This window comes from Rana temporaria, chromosome 1 (genome assembly GCF_905171775.1).
Source record: "Rana temporaria chromosome 1, aRanTem1.1, whole genome shotgun sequence".
Lineage (NCBI taxonomy): Eukaryota > Metazoa > Chordata > Amphibia > Anura > Ranidae > Rana > Rana temporaria.
The window spans coordinates 257,246,345-257,265,801 of NC_053489.1; the positions used below are offsets into that span (position 1 = coordinate 257,246,345).

The window sequence follows — 19,457 nt, forward strand, 5'->3', positions numbered from 1 at the left end:
GTGGAGTGTCGGGCTCGCCCCCTCCCTTGGACTACGGGAGAGTCAGGACGCCCACTAATGCACAGCTCCTTTCTCTATCTGCAACGTAGAGTGTCCTGTAGCCCAAGGGAGGGGGCAAGCACGACACGCCACAGCAGGGAGAAAGCCTTGCATTACTGTGTGGAGTTACAGGCAGAAGAACAGAAAGTGAGAATTTCTCAGGAGAAATCAGGAAATTTAAAAGCAAAATTGAAGGATGGGGTAAGTGAAGGAGGACTGCACTAAGGTAAAAGAAGCTATTTAGGGGGGGGGGGGGGAGAAATTGTACCTTTACAACCCCTTTAAGTTATGTTTGTGCACCCTGGTCTACAGTTCATAGATGGAATTGTTAAAACCCTAGCACTTCCTTCACAAATGTCTGCTGCTTTTCTAATGGAAATCTATTAGTCTCCCATTTCATAAACATGCAAGAAATGAGTATAGGAAAACCTGGAGAAATCGCTTGGTATGGGACATTATAATAGTCGGAACAGCAGTACAGAGGACTGATATACAGGTTGAACTGGATGCAGGTCCAGTCCTTCATTTAGTCCAGAAATTAGAATAGATTAGCAGGGTTACTGGAAAACCAATCCCCCCTACCTTTTTAGGGGGCTTTGTTGCTTTTTTTTTTTTTTTAAACTGCACTCCATGCAAAAATAGAATACACAATTCAAATAAATATATGTGAGCTGTCCCCTATCTACCAATCTAAGCCAGTATTGTGTGATCTAAGCACCCCTGCCAGACAGCTTAGTTGGGCCATTGACCTCCTGTGTAGTTAATCACCACATTGTGATTTAAGAATTTCTCCAGCCTGTTAAATTGGTAAGGAAGCAGGACATTAAAGACTGGTCTGATAAAGTCCTAATTTGCCCACAATGCCAGCCCTCCTGTTGGCAGTATGGGCACCGAATCCAGGCGATTAAATAAGTCTAAAATAAAGGCAAAATGCAGGTACTTCTTACAAGCTAATATATTGAGCCTAAATTCACACTGAAGGTGTGCGAAATCGCAAGATTTGCGAAATCGCAAGATTTAAAACCTGCATTTCAGTTAGACTTCAGGAGTGATTTCAGAGACATCTGTGTGGGTTCCTGCACAAGGGGTTCGATTTATTTATTTATTTTTTCTCCATCTCGGGTAAGGGAAACCGACAGTGAGGCCGTGCGGCTTCACAGCTAGTTCCCTACTGTACATAAGTGAAACGGGCTGCCCTTTGTGACTGGCTCAGCGCCAGGGGAAGGAGAGCCAAACTTCTAAATGAGTGAAAGGGACAAAACACACGTAGTTGAGAGACATTGCTGCTCACCCCGAAAAAGGCATCAGAGAAATTTTCACCAGTGGGGTTTTTAGGCAGCTCAAGTAATGAGTAAGAATGCAATGTGTAAAAAAGGTTTAATGGGAATAACACATACAGAGGGAGGGATGGGGAGTATGGTTAAGACATAAGTTGCGGTAAAGCAAAAGCATTTAAAATTCCATAACTTTTTACAGCACACAACAGGTAATTATACAGCTTGGTAAGTGTAAACAAAGCATATACAAAAATAGATCCTAACGCATTTCAACCCTAAAGGTCTTCTTCAGAGGTTTTAGTTGTGACTGAAAAGAAATTTGCAAGAAATCCAAATTAAGCTTCAGGTAACACTCCTTTGGGCCTCCTTTGTTGCGACGATGAAGCTTAATTTGGACTGTTCATACTCTTCTACTTGATAAAGACGATTTTGATATCTATTTTTACTTTTTTCTTTTTTTATGTGCATTTATTTTTTTCTCTCCCCCCCTCTATTTCACTAGTGCCCATATACAGACTGGGCTGGGGCGGGGGACAGTTGATATAAACATATAATTATTAAATAATTTCTTGCAAATTTCTTTTCAGTCACAACTGAAACCTCTGAAGAAGACCTTTAGGGTCGAAACGCGTTAGGATATATTCTTGTATATGCTTTGTTTACACTTACCAAGCTGTATAATTACCTGTTGTGTGCTGTAAAAAGTTATGGAATTTTAAATGCTTTTGCATTACCGCAACTTATGTCTTAACCATACTCCCCATCCCTCCCTCTGTATGTGTTATTCCCATGAAACCTTTTTTACACATTGCATTCTAACTCATTGCTTGAGCTGCCTAAAAACCCCACTGGGGAGAACTTCTAAATGAGTTTGCCACGGCAAAGTCAGCCGGAAGTGGGAGCAGGTACCTGTCAAAACCAGGTACCTGCCCCCCCCCCCAAAAGTTGCCGAATGTGGCAGCGGAGGGGGGGGGAGGCAAATAAGCAGAGCTTCCCCTTTTTGGGTGGAGCTCTGCTTTAAATGTCCACAAATGAGAATGTTTTGTGGCATCGGCGGCAAATAAGCAGAGCTTCCCCTTTTGGGTGGAGCTCCGCTTTAAATGTCCACAAATGAGAATGTTTTTAAATGTGGGCCATTAACACCTTGATCTTCTTCCTAGGCCACAATATATGATGTCGTCACCAAGAATTACAACAAGATAAAAAGACCACGTGGGGACACCAAGCGTCTCATTTACTAAACAAAAGCTAGACTGTCTGCTTTCCTCTCTGGTGTAGCTTAGAACTATATTTTCTGTAATATCCTCAAGCAGGATATGTGATTACGTTGTTTCCACTGAAGAATTGTTTAATTTGACATTTGATTTCATTGAGTTGATGGAAGCACATAAAGTAAATAAACATTATTGATTATGAAATAAATATATTTTGTCATAGTGGCATCTGGTAGTGCTCCAATAAGACACATTTCTGAATTTACACAAACATTATGGTTTCATATTGGCTGAATTTACAAATGCTGCATAAACAAAAGCTGTATAGATGACTACTATATACATACAAATATATACATACAGCAGTTACAGGTATTTTCCCACATCTCTGGATTGATGAACTAAAGGAGTAGCAAATGTTCACTGAGCTTAGTAAAGATGGTAAATTTGTACTAACATTACAAATTATGTGTAAAGCTGGGTATACTCGTTTATGTTTTTCATGATTCTCCCATCCATGCAAGCGCAGAGGATGGAGGAACCCTCCCTGCTGGGCCATTATATTCTGACAACGAGACTCTCAAAATACACTGATCAGCAGCTACAGCCACTGATTGAATGAAAGTTTTCCAGTGTGGTCCTTTGACAATAGTACAAACAGGGAGAGCCACACACACACACACACCTTAAAGTGCTTGTAATCCCTCTCATATACCCAGTAAAGTGATTGGCCTCAGGTTATACACAAATATAAATTAAATCCTCCTACATCAATTGTACCCGTTTATCTGCAGCCATCTTTGCCCTACAATTTAAAATGCAGAATTTACACAGGATCTCTCAGCATTGATGAGAAGGGGGCGGAGAGCTGAAGTTTCACACATCACACAGGAACAGAGCTGTCAATCACTTGGAGGTCCCTCCTGTCACCATTTTTCTCTTGGTGTCAGGAAAACTTGTCCGTAGTGACACATGCTTATAGCAGAGGAACGAGGCAGCAGACAGAGATTACACTTGGTGCTCTGGATTGAGACAAGTACACTTTATAGAGGGATATGCTATGTTTTTTCATGTCTGAGGTTTACAACCACTTTAAGGGTAATGGGGAAAAATAGAGGAAATTTACTAGCTCATGTTTAAAAGTTGGAAGAGTACAAAGCTTCACCTTATTTACTAAACTGAGTAAACATTCAGGTTACAATGGGAACATTTTCTACACCTTTAGTAATTGAACCCAGTGTATCTCTTCTTTTTACATGCTGCCATTTGCTGCTGCAGACAGTCTTGCTATTTCCACATTCAGCGCTTGATTGGTCCAGTCAGCTCTAATGTCGTCCAAGTGATTGTCAAAGTCAATCAGTTGTTGATACGCTTTGGCTTGAAGAAGTTGTCTTGTAATTCGCTGAGTTTCCTCCCAGTGACCCCACATTACCCTGCAGGAAAATAATGCAATTTGTAAATTCTAGAAAACTGACGTAGCAGAAGTTGATTTTGTTACAGTATTGTTTCCAGTTAAAGAGGAAGTAAACTATAAGTAATGTGATGCAGCAAAGCAGGGGAACCAGATCCACAGCCCACAAAATAAAAATAATGGCCTGCCTTAACGCAACACATATTCATGTACAACAGGGGTCTCAAACTCAAATCACCTGAGGGCCACAAGACAAGTTTCCATATCCCATGGGGGGCCGCATGCAAACTTTCAAACTTCAAAAACAGTACTGGTGTCAGCGAACGCATTATTAACCCTTACCACTACACACTGACCACTACATCAGGGCACAGCACACATGAGTGCACAGCGCACACCAGGGTACAAAGCCCAGCACATCAGGGTACAGGGCACATCAGAGCACAGTACATAGGGGTACAGCACAACAGGCCACATCAGGGTGCAGGGCATATCAGGACATGGCACATCAGGGTACAGGGCACATGAAACAGTGCATCAGGGTACATGGGCCACATGGCACATTAGGGTACATGGGGCACAATCAGGGCACATACGAGCACACCAGGGCACATGAGAGCATATCAGGGACCATGGGGCACACCAGGGAACATGGGGCACATGAGAGCACATCAGGGTACAAAGCCCAGCACATCAGGGTACCCCATGTACCCTGATGTGCTGGGCTTTGTACCCTGATGTGCTGTGACATGTGCCCTGTACCCTGATGTGACATGTGCCCTGTCCTGATGTGCCATGTCCCCTGTCCTGATGTGTTGTGCCCTGATGTGCTCTCATGTTCCCTGGTTTGCCCCATGTTCCCTGATGTGCTCTCATGTGCCCCATGGCACATCAGGGTACATGGGCCACATCAAGGCACAATCAGAGCACATGAGAGCACATCAGGGCATGGCACATCAGCGTACAGGGCACCCTGATGTACAGAGCCGCGCACATCAGGGCACATGAAAGCACATCAGGGCACATGAGGGCACATGAGAGCACATTAGGGCACAATCAGGGCACATGTCAGCATTTACTTGTTGTTTTCTTCAAAGGCAGAGTAGCGCAGGAAGCGTCTGTCATAAATTCACTTGTCTCTCATGTCACACTGCTACTCCCCGGCAGCCCCCCCCCCTCTCTTCTCGTCCATCTCAGATGATGTCACAAGCAAATGGGGATGGACGAGAAGAGAGGAGGGGCCGCCGAGGAGTAGCAGTGTGACATGAGAGACAAGTGAACTTATGACAGACGCTTCCTGCGCTACTCTTCATGCACCTCGATCTACACTTCCTGCGGGCCATTTAAAACCGGTCCGCGGGCCGCAAATGGCCCGCGGGCCGGTACTTTGAGACCCCTGATGTACAAGGTTAATCAACAGATTGCCTAGGTGTAACTGGGCCTCAATTGTAAACGTGACAAAATAGAAATATGTATAATTTCTATCTACAGTAAAACCTTCGGATTGCGAGTAACGCGGTTTACGAGTGTTGTCTCGCAAGATGAGAAGGATTCAAGCCTCTGGGGTGTGCAGTACCGCATTTGCAGAGGTGTGGGGGTGTCGGTGGCATTAGGAGCCGCCCAGAGACATTTGGAAACACCCTGAGTGTCTCCGAACTTCTCCAAGTGTTTCCGAATGTCTCCAGGGCCCCTCCCCCCACCTCTGGCCATATTCGGTACTGCATAGACTAGCGATGACTGTGGAACGAGTTATCTGAGTTTCCATTGATTCCTATGGGGAAACTCACTTTGATATACGAGTGCTTTGGATTACAAGCATTCTTCTGGAACGGATTATGCTTGTAATCCAAGGTATTACTGTATACTAGTAACACTAGGGGATCTGTTTATAAATATTTTCACATGAGATTTACGCAACTTTCACTCAGGATTCATACATTTTCCTAATTCACTCAAATTAATGAATTCAATGTTTGAACTGGGTGAAATGTGTGAATCTTATAAAATAGACCCCTAGTTTTTTTTAAAGGGGTTGTAAAGTGCAGTCCTCCTTCACTTACCTCATCCTTCGATTTTGTTTTTAAATGTCCTTATTTCATCTGAGAAATCCTCACTTCCTGTTCTTCTGTCTGTAACTACACACAGTAATGCAAGGCTTTCTCGCTGGTGTGGAGAAAGCCTCTTGAGGGGGCAAGCAGGAGAGTCAGGACGCTCTTTACTTTGCAGATAGAGAAATTAGCTGTGTGTTATAGTGGGCGTCCTGACACTCCTGCTCGCCCTCTCAAGAAGCTTTCTCCACACCAGGGAGAAAGCCTTGCATTACAGTGTGTAGTTACAGACAGAAGAACAGGAAGTGAGGATTTCTCAGAAGAAATAAGGCCTTTTCAAAGCAAAATGGAAGGATGAGGTAAGTGAAGGAGGACTGCAATAAGGTAAAGGAAGCTATTTAAGGAATTTTTTTTTTACCTTTATAACCCCCTTTAAAACAAAACTGTTCAAAGAAAAAAAAAACCTTTAACATATTTTTGCAGATAGACTGCATAGAAAATACAAATCGTTTTTGTAAGACAAACTTTGAAAAACAAAAAAGCTTTAATTGTTTATAAAGAAATCTTTACACCTATTTGTTTTTTTGGTGCTTTTTGCAGAAACGCACTACAGTTCATTTAACATGGTTTCCTATGGGACACAGTCACATCTAATGCCTTTTTAAACGTAAAACTGTTGTTTTTTTTGGGTTCAATAGACTTCAATGGAGAAGCTACAGAGAAGCATGTAGTCGTTTTTGCTGCGGTTTTCCTGCAAATTTGCAACGATTTGCATTTTTTTAATCTGTCGAACAACAAATTGGCCAAAAAAAGGGCATAAAAAAAAATGCAAGACGCAAATTGCGAAAAAATTGCGTAGGAGTGAACCAGGCCTAATTCGATTGCCTTTTATAATGGCAAAGTTATTAGGAAATCACTGTCATTTTGTAGATCTTAAAGTGTGTTAAAAATCTGGTATAATTTCTATTCTACAAAAGATATGCTTACAAGTTTTTCTCTTTGGGGACCCACTGTTTGTTGGCGTTCTGATGGAAGACTGTGAGAGGAGGGACCCCAGGATAGGATGACAGGCGCTCATTTTCCATCTAAACAAAAATCATCAAGAAAACAGAATAAATAGACAAGGGAGATAGGACAGAGAGAGGTGGCAGAGTACAGTCACACGCTGTCATCTCACCAGTATGAGCACTGCTTCCTCCTGGTATTCGGATATCAGAGAGGCTGCTTTGAGAGACACACAATTAATGCTGAAAAGAAAGAAAGAAATACTCAAATTCAATATTCACAGTTCACCAAATGTCTTATTTAAAGAAGGCCCTCTACAGTAGCAAAAACATTAATAAAAAATTGAATGGGCTGCAATTAAGACCCCATTCACACCTTCGCGTTTTGTCGCATGTAGCGCGACGCGAACAAACGCCAGAGGGACGAAAAGCAATGAAAGTCAATGGGGATGGTTCACATCTGCACGCTGATGCGCCTGATGCGCATCGCCTGTAGTCAAAAGAAGTTCCGGACCCTTTTTTGTCGCGCGATATGCGCGTATTTGAGCGTTTTTGGTTTTCCATTGAAATCAATGTAAAACGCCAGATACGCGCGTATTGCGCGACAACAAGCGTTTGCTACAGGCGTTTCGTCAATAGAACTTGTCGCCCATGCAGAAGATTAAAAAAATCTACCAACATAGCAACAAGTGATGAAAAGATGATAGACGTTTTTTTTTTTAGCCAATAGGAAAAACTAAGTACAAAAACGTCGGACAACGCTGTATGCAAACGCGCATATTAGCATGAATACGCGCAAAAAAAACGCCGAAAAAAAACGATGGAAAACGCCGCTATTGCCTACGCCTAGGTGTGAATGCAGCCTAAGAGCTTACTATCTGAAAGACAGTGAGACAAGGAAGCTGAACCAAGGCTTATTTTGTATAAAGGACAGGCCCTATCTAATTGCAAAGGAAAAGCTGAGTTAGGCTTACCGGTAACTCCTTTTCTGAGAGTCTTCCAGGACAGCCCATGAGACCTAGGGCTCCTCCTACCAGGACAGGAAACACGTTAACCCCCACCAGATAAAAGGGCGGTCCTCCAGGCCCCATGCCAGTCTTCTCGAGAACCGTAGGACTACCCTGAAAAACATATGCATTAATAACACATAACTTCCATACAACAAAACCGGGTGGGAATCCGGCTGTCCTGGAAGACTCTCAGAAAAGGAGTTACCGGTAAGCCTAACTCAGCTTTTCTCTCAAGCGTCTTCCAGGACAGCCCATGAGACGATGAGCCAGAACTTACCAGTCTAGGGTGGGACAACTGCCTGAAGGACCTTTCGACCAAACGCCTGTTCTTGAGCGGATAGCAGATCCAGGCGATAATGTTTAATAAAGGTCGAATAACTGGACCATGTGGCAGCTTTACAGATTTGTTCTGGTGAAGCACCAGCCCTCTCAGCCCAAGATGCAGCCAAAGCTCTTGTTGAATGTGCTGTAACAAAAGGTGTAGGAACTTCTCTGATTTTATAGGATTCTGAGATGGCCTGCTTAATCCATCTAGCCAATGTGGCTTTAGATGCACCTTTACCTTTGTGTGTACCTGAAAAAAGGACAAATAAAGCGTCTGTCTTCCTGAAGACCTTGGTGACCTCCAAATATGCAAGAAGGGTTCTTCTTACATCTAAAAAACTAAATTTCTTTTCCTGATCACCCTGTGGTGAACTACAAAAGGATGGCAGTACAATGTCTTGTGATCTGTGAAATGTACTAGCTACCTTAGGCAAAAAACCTGGATCAGTTTTCAATACAACTCGATCCTCAAAAATCGTGAGGAAAGGCTCCCTTACTGATAAGGCCTGTAACTCTCTTACTCTACGAGCTGAGGTAATAGCTACTAAAAAAATAGTTTTTAAGGTAAGTAATTTAACAGAAATATCCTCCAAAGGCTCAAAGGGAAACTCTACCAGAGTTTGAAGTACCAGGGACAGGTCCCAAGTTGGACAACTTCTTACCACTACTGGCCTGGCCCTTGAAATGGATTTAAAGAATCTAGCTACCATGGGATTTTCCAAAAGAGAAAACTGGAGGAAAACGCTGATAGCTGCCGCCTGTACCTTTAAGGTACTAACTGAAAGACCCTTGTCGACACCCTCTTGAAAAAATTCCAAAATAGAAGGAACATCATGCGTTGATCTTTGGTTTTCAGACAACCATGAATTAAACTTTTTCCAAACCTTGGAATAGATGGCTCTAGTGACTGGTTTTCTGCAATTTACCAAGGTTCTAATCACCTTGTCAGAAAACCCCTGAGCCTTCAGTATCTTCTCTTCAGATACCAAGCTGTCAAGCTTAATGAAACCACCTGTGGGTGTGACACTGGACCCTGCGACAGCAAGTCCTCTCTGTTCTGAAGTCTCAGTGGAGGCTCCGAGACCAGAGACTGTAGCAGGGAAAACCATGGCCTCTTGGGCCAGAAGGGGGCGATCAGAATAAGATCTGTTTCTTCTAGGAGAAACTTCCGGAGCACTTCCGGAATGAGTCTGATTGGCGGAAATGCGTAGCAGAGGTTGAAGGGCCACGGATTCGCCAGGGCATCTATCCCCAGTGATCGATCCTCTGGGTTTAGAGAAAAGAACTCCTCTGTTTTGCGGTTGTCCTGATTTGCGAACAGATCCGCTTCGGGACAACCCCATTTGTTGGTGATCTCCAAAAAGACTTCTGGATGAAGTGACCAATTGTCTCGCTCCACCCTGTGGCGACTGAGGTAATCTGCCAAACTGTTTTGCGTCCCCTTCAGGTGCACTGCTGAAATTGAGCCTAGATTTACTTCTGCCCAAGACAAAATGTTTTGTGCGATTCCTTGAAGAATTCGACTCCTCGTGCCTCCTTGTTTGTTGAGGTACGCCACTGTCGCAATGTTGTCTGACAGGATCTGGAGATTGTGACCCCTGACCTCCGATTGAAAAGCTTGCAGGGCTCTTTGCACCGCTAGCAGCTCCCTCTGGTTCGATGAGGCTCTTGCTTCCTTCAAGGACCATTTCCCCTGTGCGACCTGGTCTTTGAGGTGGGCTCCCCACCCCCAGGCACTTGCGTCCGTCGTGATCCTCTTGGATATCGAGATGGACCAAGGCAGGCCTTTTGTTAGGTGCAGATTTTTCCTCCACCACCACAAACTTCTCTTTACCTTGGTCGGTAACCAAACTTTTGACTCTAGGGACCTGGCGTCCCCGTCCCAATTTTCCAGAAGGAATCTCTGCAATGGTCTCTGATGGAACCTTGCCCATGGTACCGCAGGGAAACACGAGGTCATGAGACCTACCGTCCTTGAAATTTCCCTCAGTGAAACCAACTGATTGGTCTGTAAGGCTGACACTGCTTGCACCATCTTGGAGACCTTCTCTTCTGGGAGAAAAACTTTTTGGACTACTGAGCAAAAGTCGTAACCCAGGTACTTCACCTTCTGGGCTGGATCTAGGGAAGACTTTTCCCTGTTTATCAACCAGCCCAGGGATTGAAGGAAGTCGAGTACAGTCTGAAGATCTGCTAGTAATTTCTGGCGGGACTCTGCCACTATTAATAGATCGTCCAGGTAAGGGATGATAGTTATCGCCTTTAATCTTAGTGGCGCCAGCGCTTCCCCCAATACCTTTGTGAAGATACGAGGGGAAGAGGACAGACCGAAGGGGAGGGCCTGAAACTGGAAGTGCCTGATTTCCGATCCCATCTTTACTGCTATTCTCAGGAATCTCTGGAAAGCCGGATGGATCGGGACATGTAGGTAAGCATCCCTGAGGTCCAACGTGGCCATAAAACAGTTTGGGTAAAGCAGATTCTTGATAGAGAAGACTGTCTCCATCCTGAAGTGTTTGTATCGGATCGATTGATTTAGAGACCGAAGATTCAGAATAAGCCGATACTTTCCTGACGGCTTTCTGATGACAAAAATGTGGGAATAAAACCCTTTGTTCTGATCTGACCGAGGAACCGGAATCAGGACCTTCTGGTCTAACAACTCTCCTACTTGGAGACCCAGAGCTCTTGCTTTCTCCCGATCTTTGGGAGGAGATGTGATCAAGAGTCGTTCTGGTGGCCGACAGGAAAACTCTAGCCTGTATCCATTTGCCACCAGATCCAGAATGAAGGGACTTGAGGTGACGGTTGCCCATTGTGGGAGAAAGGCCCTCAGTCTTCCCCCCACTGGCAGATGTTGGTCATTGTGGCTTGGCGGGCTGCTGAGGTGTGTTAAACAACACACCTCCTCTCCCTTTGCCTTTGTACCCGGACCAATGTTTTTTGGGCCTATTGTCCTTTTCTTTAGGACCTTGTTGCCATGGCAAGCCTTTATTTTGGCCACGAAAAAACTTTCTTCCCATCTGCTTTTTCTTTTCTGGAAAGGCCTTTTTCCTATCGGCCGTACGTTCCAGTGCCTCCTGCAAACCTGGGCCAAAAAGATGATCCCCGTTTAGGGGAAGCCCACATAATCGTAATTTAGATGCTGCATCCCCAGACCATGTTTTAAGCCAAATGCTTCTTCTGGCTGAGTTCACTAAAGCTGAAGTTCTGGCTGTCATTCTTACCGATTCCGCAGATGAATCTGCCAGAAAACCCACAGCACTAAAAAGGAGAGGAAAGGATTTTAAAATCTCTTCCCTAGAAGTACCCGCTAAAAGATGGGTTTGGATTTGTGTAAGCCATTCCTCCAGATTTCTGGCTACACAAGTAGAGGCCAGAGCTGGTTTGAGATTCCCCATAGCTGAATCCCAAGCTCTATGAAGAAGGACATCACATTTTTTGTCCATAGGATCCTTTAGCGTACCCATGTCATCAAACGCCAGGTCCGAATTTTTTGAAACTTTTGAAAGAGGAGCATCTAACTTTGGGTTCTTATTCCACGGTAGCGCTGCATCCTCATCAAATGGAAACCTTCTTTTTAGGTTACCGGAAAAGAAAGGTTTTCTCTCTGGACTCTCCCACTCCAGTTTGATCGTATTAAGGAGGGAATCGTGCACTGGAAAGTTTTTACTTTTCTTTTTGTGCAAACCTTTGTACATAAGGTCATGCTTAGACATTTGTACCTCCTCCTCCTCCATTTCAAGGGTGGTATAGATGGCTTTTAACAAATTATCCACATCTTCCAGAGACAATTTGAACCTTGAGCCTTTAGAGGATACTCTATCCTTGGGCTCTGTATCTGACCCTGAGTCTTCCTGAGAAGAATGGGTAGATTTGGCTTCAGCCTCAGAGTCTTCACTCTCTACGCTCACCTGCGGGGTGCTAACCACTGAAGCCTTTCTTTTTGAAGATGTACCCTGTTGGGGAACCTGCATTTTGTCAATCAACTCCCTAAATGAGCCAAAGGTAGAAGCAAGCTCATCCCTGACCGAAGTCAACATTTTTTGACATGAGGTCACTGGGTCATCCTTCACTAAACCATCTATACAAGTGCGGCAAACTGGTTTTCCCCAAGTGGAACTCAGTTTGTTACCGCACACCGCACATTTTCTCTTATGTGGCTGTGATTGGGCTTTGTCCTGAGTCTTGGCCTGAAAGACACAAATTAAATGACCCCATAAGTAACCCAAGCCACAAAAAAATACTCCATCACCACGTGCAGGAGAAGAAAATGTGTCCCCTAACACCTAATCCTATGATTGGGAGGGGGGGGGTAAAAACCTTCACCAGGATAGCAAGAAAAAGTGACCATAAAAAACACTTGCAGCTTACCTGAGAGGTGCTGGTGTTGGGGACTGCATCCGTTGCCTGAGCGATTATCGCAGGATTGTCCATGCCGTCCGTCTGGTAGTCCTACAGCCTGTGCTGTCTTTACCAGAAATCACCAGCAGCCATTAGCCCCCGTTTCGCGCCGTTTTATGGAGACAGGAACCATGTCTCCGGCGCCCGAGGATGACGTCATGCGACCCGGAAGTGACCCTCGCCGGATCTTCCTGTAGCCAGCTTGAAGCGCAGAGGCTCCGCCCCTACCAGCGCTAGTGAGCTCCACGTTTCCCAGCACGAATCAGCCATGCTGTGTGCGGGAAACACTCTCACCAACATACAGCCTGTGCTGCGAACAGCGCAAGGGACCCGACGCCATCCCGGTCCTGGCCCTCTCCAGGCACAAAGAAGCAAGGGCAGCAGCAAAAACTTCCCCATGGAAAAACTGCTAATGGCAAGGAGGTTAGTCAAAATATATACATACCCCTTTGAACGGTCATTAGAGCCCCTGCCCATGAGACCTAGGGGACCAGGTTCCTGAAACATGTTACCCCCCATCCGGAGGAAACACTAATACTGGCATGGGGCCTGGAGGACCGCCCTTTTATCTGGTGGGGGTTAACGTGTTTCCTGTCCTGGTAGGAGGAGCCCTAGGTCTCATGGGCTGTCCTGGAAGACGCTTGAGAGAAATTGTTTTATATAAAAAGGACATACACTGGGTACTGAAACAAAAAGTAAGAGGTGATAGTACAGGTACGAGATAAGTTTTGACAATAAATGATGGATACAGTAGGTAAGGCTTTAATTACTGTAGTGTTTATAGGAACCCTGACATGAGGGAAATATGGAGGTATGAGAGCACTGATCGGGAGCCGGTCGGCTGCTCCTTTTTTCTAGCATGAACATCTGACAGAAGCCAGCCAAACGGCCAGCTTCTTTTACATAAATACATAGTTGGACAGGTTGAAAAAAGACACAAGTCCATCCAATTCAACCAATAAAAAAAAGAACAAAAAAAAAAAAACATACAATCATCCCATATACACAATCCTGTGCCCACAGTTGATCCAGAGGAAGGCGAAAAACCCCAGCAAAAACATGATCCAATTTGCTACAGCAGGGGAAATAAATTCCTTCCTGATCCCCCGAGAGGCAATCGGATATTTCCCGGATCAACTTTACCTATAAATGTTAGTACTCAGTTATATTATGTACATTTAGGAAAGTATCCAGGCCTTTCTTAAAGCAATCTACTGAGCTTCTGTCGGACTGGCTGCCATACACACGGGCTGAATGCTGAAAAGTTTTTATCGAACCGGCCGATGTTGCCTGACATTCCACCTGTGTGTACTAGGCTTAAGACCCCTTTCACATTGAGGAGTTTTTCAGGCGGTACAGCGCTAAAAATAGCGCTGCTATCCCGCCTGAAAAACTCCTTCACTGCAGACTCAATGTGAAAGCCCGAGGGCTTTCACACTGAGGCGATGTGCTGGCGGGAGACAAAAAAATCTCCTGTCAGCAGCATCTTTGGAGCGGTGAGAGGAGCGGCATGTATACCGCTCCTTCCCATTGAAACAATGGGAAATCGCGGCAATACCGCCCGCAATGCGCCTCGTATTAACACTTTATCGTCCGCTAGCTGGGGTTAATACCGCACCGCTAGCGGCTGATTCCCGCGGCAATCCCAGCGGTATAGCGCTGCTATTTTTAGCGGCGTTATACCGCCACCGCGGCTCCCGCCCCAGTCTGAAAGGGGCCTAAGAGTGTAGGCCACCAGTTAGGGCTCTTTCACACGGAGCGGACCATTTCCGGGTCCACTCCGTGTGTCTCCGTCGGCTCAGCGGGGATCCCCGCTCAGCTGTCGGCGGATAGGGCGGTCCCCGCACACAGTGCAGGGACCGCCCTGTCTCTGCTCCGCTGTCCCCTATGGGGAACCTGATGCAGACAGACCGTCTGTCCGTCTGCATCAGTTCCGCTCTGCCGAACGGAAGAAAAATAGGGTTTCTTCCGTTCGGAAAAGCGGATCCCGACTGACGCGGATGCTCCATCCGCTAACGGACGCGTTCCCATAGGGATTCATTACAAGTCCGTTAACGGACTTGTAATGAGCGGACGAACGGTTCGCTAGTGTGAAAGGACCCTTAGAGCTGAGCCCTTTTCAATTTGCAGTTTCCAGATCTCCCAGAGGTGGTGGCTATCCTCCACACAATGGAGAAAAATACTTCTGTGTCCTCCAGTGAACTACTGGAGACGGGAATTAAAGGCGAGTACAACAATCCTAATATATACCCCAATGAGAAAACTAATGTATCTCAAGTTGTTTCCAACTGTAAGACATTATGCATATGACGATAAGGTAAAACAATGAGATGAGGGAAGATAAGTGGTCACCTGGTGTCTCTAAGGCCAGCGTTTGCTTGATAAAAACCAGCAATAACCAGTCCTTGAAGAGCACTCCATGAGTCTATCTGTGGGACAGACAAAGAGCTGAGTGTGAGGATGGTACAGAGGGAATGAGGAAGGAGCAGTGGAGAGGAAAAATAAAACTTGCAGTGAATTGGTAAATAGTGTACAAATCATGAGAAGGCCAGTACAAGTCTTTGTGTCGCATACAACCCCCAGGAAACAATATGGTACCTGTGCCAAAGCCACTTCTAGACTCAGAGAGAGCGGCAGCTGAAGGTGACAGACGGGGACACAATCAACAAGAGTTAGGCAGGACGGTGTGTGGTGTCCTAGAAGAACCCCGCTCACTGTACTGTGTGGATAGTGTGCAGCATGGAGCACCATCTTTACATACACACGTGTGTTCAGTTCAACCTCACACATTGTTCTGCAAAATATGGAAGCAAATATAAGCACATGTTTAGAACAGAAAGCATAAGTAGATGTATTGTGATATGTTGTAAATTCATCAAGATATTAATACAGACAAATAAAACAACTGAACAAGCATCTTTCAAACCTTAAATATTGGCTCCAGAGGAAGGCAAAACAAACCCAACAAAGCATGGTATGGCCAGCCCTAGCGGGGAGCCCCCACACATCCCAATTTTCTCGCCTAGGAAGAATGATGTCACCGTGCTGCCCAAAGACTCATGGGATACTACTGTTATGCATCCCAGGAGCCTTTGGGGGTATCTACCATCCATGCCACATTAGGGTGGCTAGCTGTAAAAAACAAATATACACCCAGCCAAGGCCATCTTTAATGTTGATTGAACCCTGGGCAAACATTTTCTTGCCCCCCCCCATGCAATTTCACTCTCTGCCTGCTCTGAGACATACAATAAATAGCAGCTAGGCTCAAAATCAATTTACTGAATCAGATCAGACAGCGATTGGTTGCCAGAGGTTACAGTGTATCATTACTGCTCACTGACTGGCTGCTAGAGGTTACAGCACACATTATGTCTCACTGTTTATTTTCTAGAGGTTACAGCACATGACTTCTGCTTGTTTGGTTGCTAGGGATTACTGCACATCAATACTGCTCACTGATTGGTTGCTAGGGATTACTGCACATCAAGACTGCTCACTGATTGGTTACTAGAGGTTACTGGACATCTATACCACTCACTGATTGGTTACTAGACATCCTTACCACTCACTGATTGGTTTCTAGAGGTTACTGGATATCCTTACCACTCACCGATTGGTTGCTAGAGGTTACTGGACATCCTTACCACTCACTGATTGGTTGCTAGAGGTTACTGGACATCCTTGCTACTCACTGATTGGTTGCTAGAGGTTACTGGACATCCTTACCACTCACTGATTGGTTGCTAGAGGTTACTGGACATCCTTACCACTCACTGATTGGTTGCTAGAGGTTACTGGACATCCTTGCTACTCACTGATTGGTTGCTACAGGTTACTGGACATCCTTGCTACTCACTGATTGGTTGCTACAGGTTACTGGACATCCTTACCACTCACTGATTGGTTGCTAGAGGTTACTGGACATCCTTGCTACTCACTGATTGGTTGCTACAGGTTACTGGACATCCTTGCTACTCACTGATTGGTTGCTAGAGGTTACTGGACATCCTTGCTACTCACTGATTGGTTGCTACAGGTTACTGGACATCCTTACCACTCACTGATTGGTTGCTAGAGGTTACTGGACATCCTTGCTACTCACTGATTTTTACAATATTATTTTTGTGAACTGTTGACAAAACTGAACTGCATTTTTAAAGCGGAGGTCCACCTAAAAAAAAAAAAAAATTAAAAGCCAGCAGCTACAAATACTGCAGCTGCTGACTTTTAATGAATGGACACTTACCTGTCCGGGGTGCCCGCGATGTCGGCAGCCGAAGCCGATCAGTCGTTTGGCTGCCCCTGTCACCACGCTGAGGGGGTCTATGCCCGGAAGTGGGTGAAAATACCTGTATTATACAGGTATCTGCACCTCCTCCCCCCTGAAAGGTGCCAAATGTGTATTTTTTTAGCTATGACTAAGCACTAGTTTCAGTGTGAAACGCGTCAGAAGTTGGGTTTTATTTTATTTTGCTGTGACTTGTAGCACTGTCCTTCTTTTAATAAAGGCTACAATATGTTCAGTGTGCGGCTGTCCAGAGACCATTTTTGTTCCTGCTTTGCTAAGTGCATTGCCTGCACCTGAGTTGTCTGCAGCGGTGGATGTTCGTTTGGGTTCCCACCTGGAGCGGCTACTCCCTTTTCCCGGAGCATACAAACGGTCGGATTTTCCGACAACATCCTTCCATCACACAATTCCCATTGGAAAATACGATCGTGTGTACGAGGCTTTACATAGGCATTAATTTAGAAGGGCACCCCAACGCACATATACAGGAGCAGTCGTTGCACCTCTGCTATAATGTTCTTACCATGCCTTGTCTTGTGATGTGCTGCGTTGTAAACAGAAATGCTGCAGGTGTGTTTTTTCATGCATTAAAGCGGAGGTTCACCCCAAAAAAATGTTTTAACATTACATCCAGCATACTAAGGACATTTACTGTATGCAGGTCATTTTTTTTCTCCTCTCCTTACATACCATTATATTCTGATTTTGTCCAGGGCTTCCGGGTTCTGATGACTGCGGGACTGGGGGTTCCTATCCCTGCCTCAGGGTTCTGATGACTGCGGGACTGGGCGTTCCTATCCTTGGATTACATGATTGACGGCTTGTGAAACAGTTCCCCTGTCGCACAACGCGCGTCACCAGATTTCCGGAAATAGCCGAGCTGCGAGTCGGCACTATACGGCGCCTGCTGTGTAGAGCTGACTGCGCAGGCGCCGTATAGTGCCGACTCGCAGCTCGGCTATTTCCGGAAATCTGGTGACGCGCGTTGTGCGACAGGGGAACTGTTTCACAAGCCGTGAATCATGTAATGATAGGAACGCCCAGTCCTGCAGTCATCAGCACCCGGAAGCCCTGGACAAAAATCAGAATATAACGGTATGTAAGGAGAAAAATAATAAAAATGACCTGCATACAGTAAATGTCCTTAGTATGCTGGCTCTAATGTTAGAAATGTGTTTTTAGGGTGAACCCCCACTTTAAGGTGCGCTGCTAATCCATTCAAATTGAATGGGCTGCTTAAATGCAGTGTGCCTCATTGCATGACAACCCATGCATTTACATATGCACAAGCGTGAAGGTGCCTTTAATATTACTTGTCACGTAGTTGACCAATCAAACAAAACCTCCAGGCCAGCTTCAAAAATAAAATAAAACTTTGAGGTTTTATTAAAATAATAATAAAAAAAAATCTTAAAAATCAAATATAAATATATTAAACATAAATAAATATAAAATAAATAAATAAAATAATCTATTTCAATGAATATACACTTCAATTAGCAAACCATTAGAAAGGCAAATTTCTGTTATCTTATCTGCACACGATTGGCTAATTGAGCTGAATATTCACACATTTATTGTGTAGGGACAAGATTCTCAAATCCTTTAGTAAATGAGCCTCATTTTGTTAGGACTTTAAGCCACTACATTGCTTTGTGTCACCTGCAAATAACAAAAAAAAAAAAAGCTAGATTTAATCCCAAACTCTGGTAATCCAGATAACCAGACCCCATTGCTATTAGACAGCTAGATTCCTTCCAATGTAGTCTATAGCACGTCATCATCAATAAGGTTATATTAGGTTTGTATATTGATATTGGTATGCAGAAGAAGAGAAGAGACTATAGAATTCTGCATGCATTCCTCCCATGCACCATCCTCATCTCCAGCACAATACAAGCATTGGATGGAACACGTGGAACATTCCACACCAAGGGGTCTGCTGCTACACTCCCATCATCTCCCTGCACGGATCCCCATCATCCTACCAATATTAATGCAATCATCACACAGACACCATCAATGATCACAACTCACCTGTCAATTCTTCACCGGTTTATTTGTTCCACCCCCTTGGCGCGCTGATTGGAGGCGTCATTCAGCTGACTGCGAGCCGGAGGCATTGATTGGAGGATGGCTTATTTCCGGCAGAGAGCTCCGTTCACTGTATCGCCATCTCTGAGCATGTGCGGTGCTCCCCCACCTCTGGATGTGATAGCTGCTCGGTCACTAAGCACACAGACTATAGTGCTGCTGGAGCAATGTAGAGCACACAGCTCCCTGATGTCTTGTCACATTCGGCTCCCCATCACATAATGCTCCGGAAGTGACGTTCCGTCGCCGCCATCTTGCTACACCCCACACTCCTGCACAGTAATGATAGAGTGTGAAGGGGGCAAGAGGACATCTTGTTACACCCACCGGAGTTTTAGATT

At 45.0% G+C, this 19,457-nt stretch overlaps 3 protein-coding genes across 4 annotated transcripts in view; 1 reads left to right on the forward strand and 2 right to left on the reverse strand.

Annotated features, from left to right (window-relative positions):
• The window catches only part of PSME1 (proteasome activator subunit 1), a 29,144-nt gene extending 26,406 nt beyond the window's left edge, over nucleotides 1-2,738 (forward strand). Inside the window, exon 12 of the mRNA XM_040354605.1 lies at nucleotides 2,477-2,738. Within this exon, the coding sequence (XP_040210539.1) occupies nucleotides 2,477-2,557 (81 nt within the window). The 3' untranslated portion in view covers nucleotides 2,558-2,738. The remainder of the gene's footprint in view (nucleotides 1-2,476) is intronic.
• Nucleotides 2,723-19,319, reverse strand: EMC9 (ER membrane protein complex subunit 9). Of its 2 annotated transcripts, none has more exons than XM_040354609.1 (6): nucleotides 19,060-19,319; nucleotides 15,330-15,525; nucleotides 15,084-15,160; nucleotides 7,167-7,236; nucleotides 6,977-7,074; nucleotides 2,723-3,963 (listed from the first exon to the last, which is right to left on the reverse strand). In XM_040354609.1, exons 2-6 carry the CDS (start codon nucleotides 15,519-15,521, stop codon nucleotides 3,783-3,785), a joined length of 618 nt encoding a protein of 205 aa, XP_040210543.1. In that variant the 5' UTR covers nucleotides 15,522-15,525; nucleotides 19,060-19,319; the 3' UTR covers nucleotides 2,723-3,782. The 2 variants fall into 2 exon arrangements, with proteins under 2 accessions (XP_040210543.1, XP_040210547.1); XM_040354613.1 differs by lacking the exon at nucleotides 19,060-19,319 and adding an exon at nucleotides 19,011-19,054.
• Nucleotides 8,024-11,163, reverse strand: LOC120941274. Its single transcript, XM_040354597.1, has 2 exons — nucleotides 8,281-11,163; nucleotides 8,024-8,114 (listed from the first exon to the last, which is right to left on the reverse strand). The coding sequence occupies exon 1, from the start codon at nucleotides 11,141-11,143 to the stop codon at nucleotides 8,285-8,287; it is 2,859 nt and encodes a 952-aa protein (XP_040210531.1). The 5' UTR covers nucleotides 11,144-11,163; the 3' UTR covers nucleotides 8,024-8,114; nucleotides 8,281-8,284.
• Nucleotides 19,320-19,457: the final 138 nt, after the last annotated feature.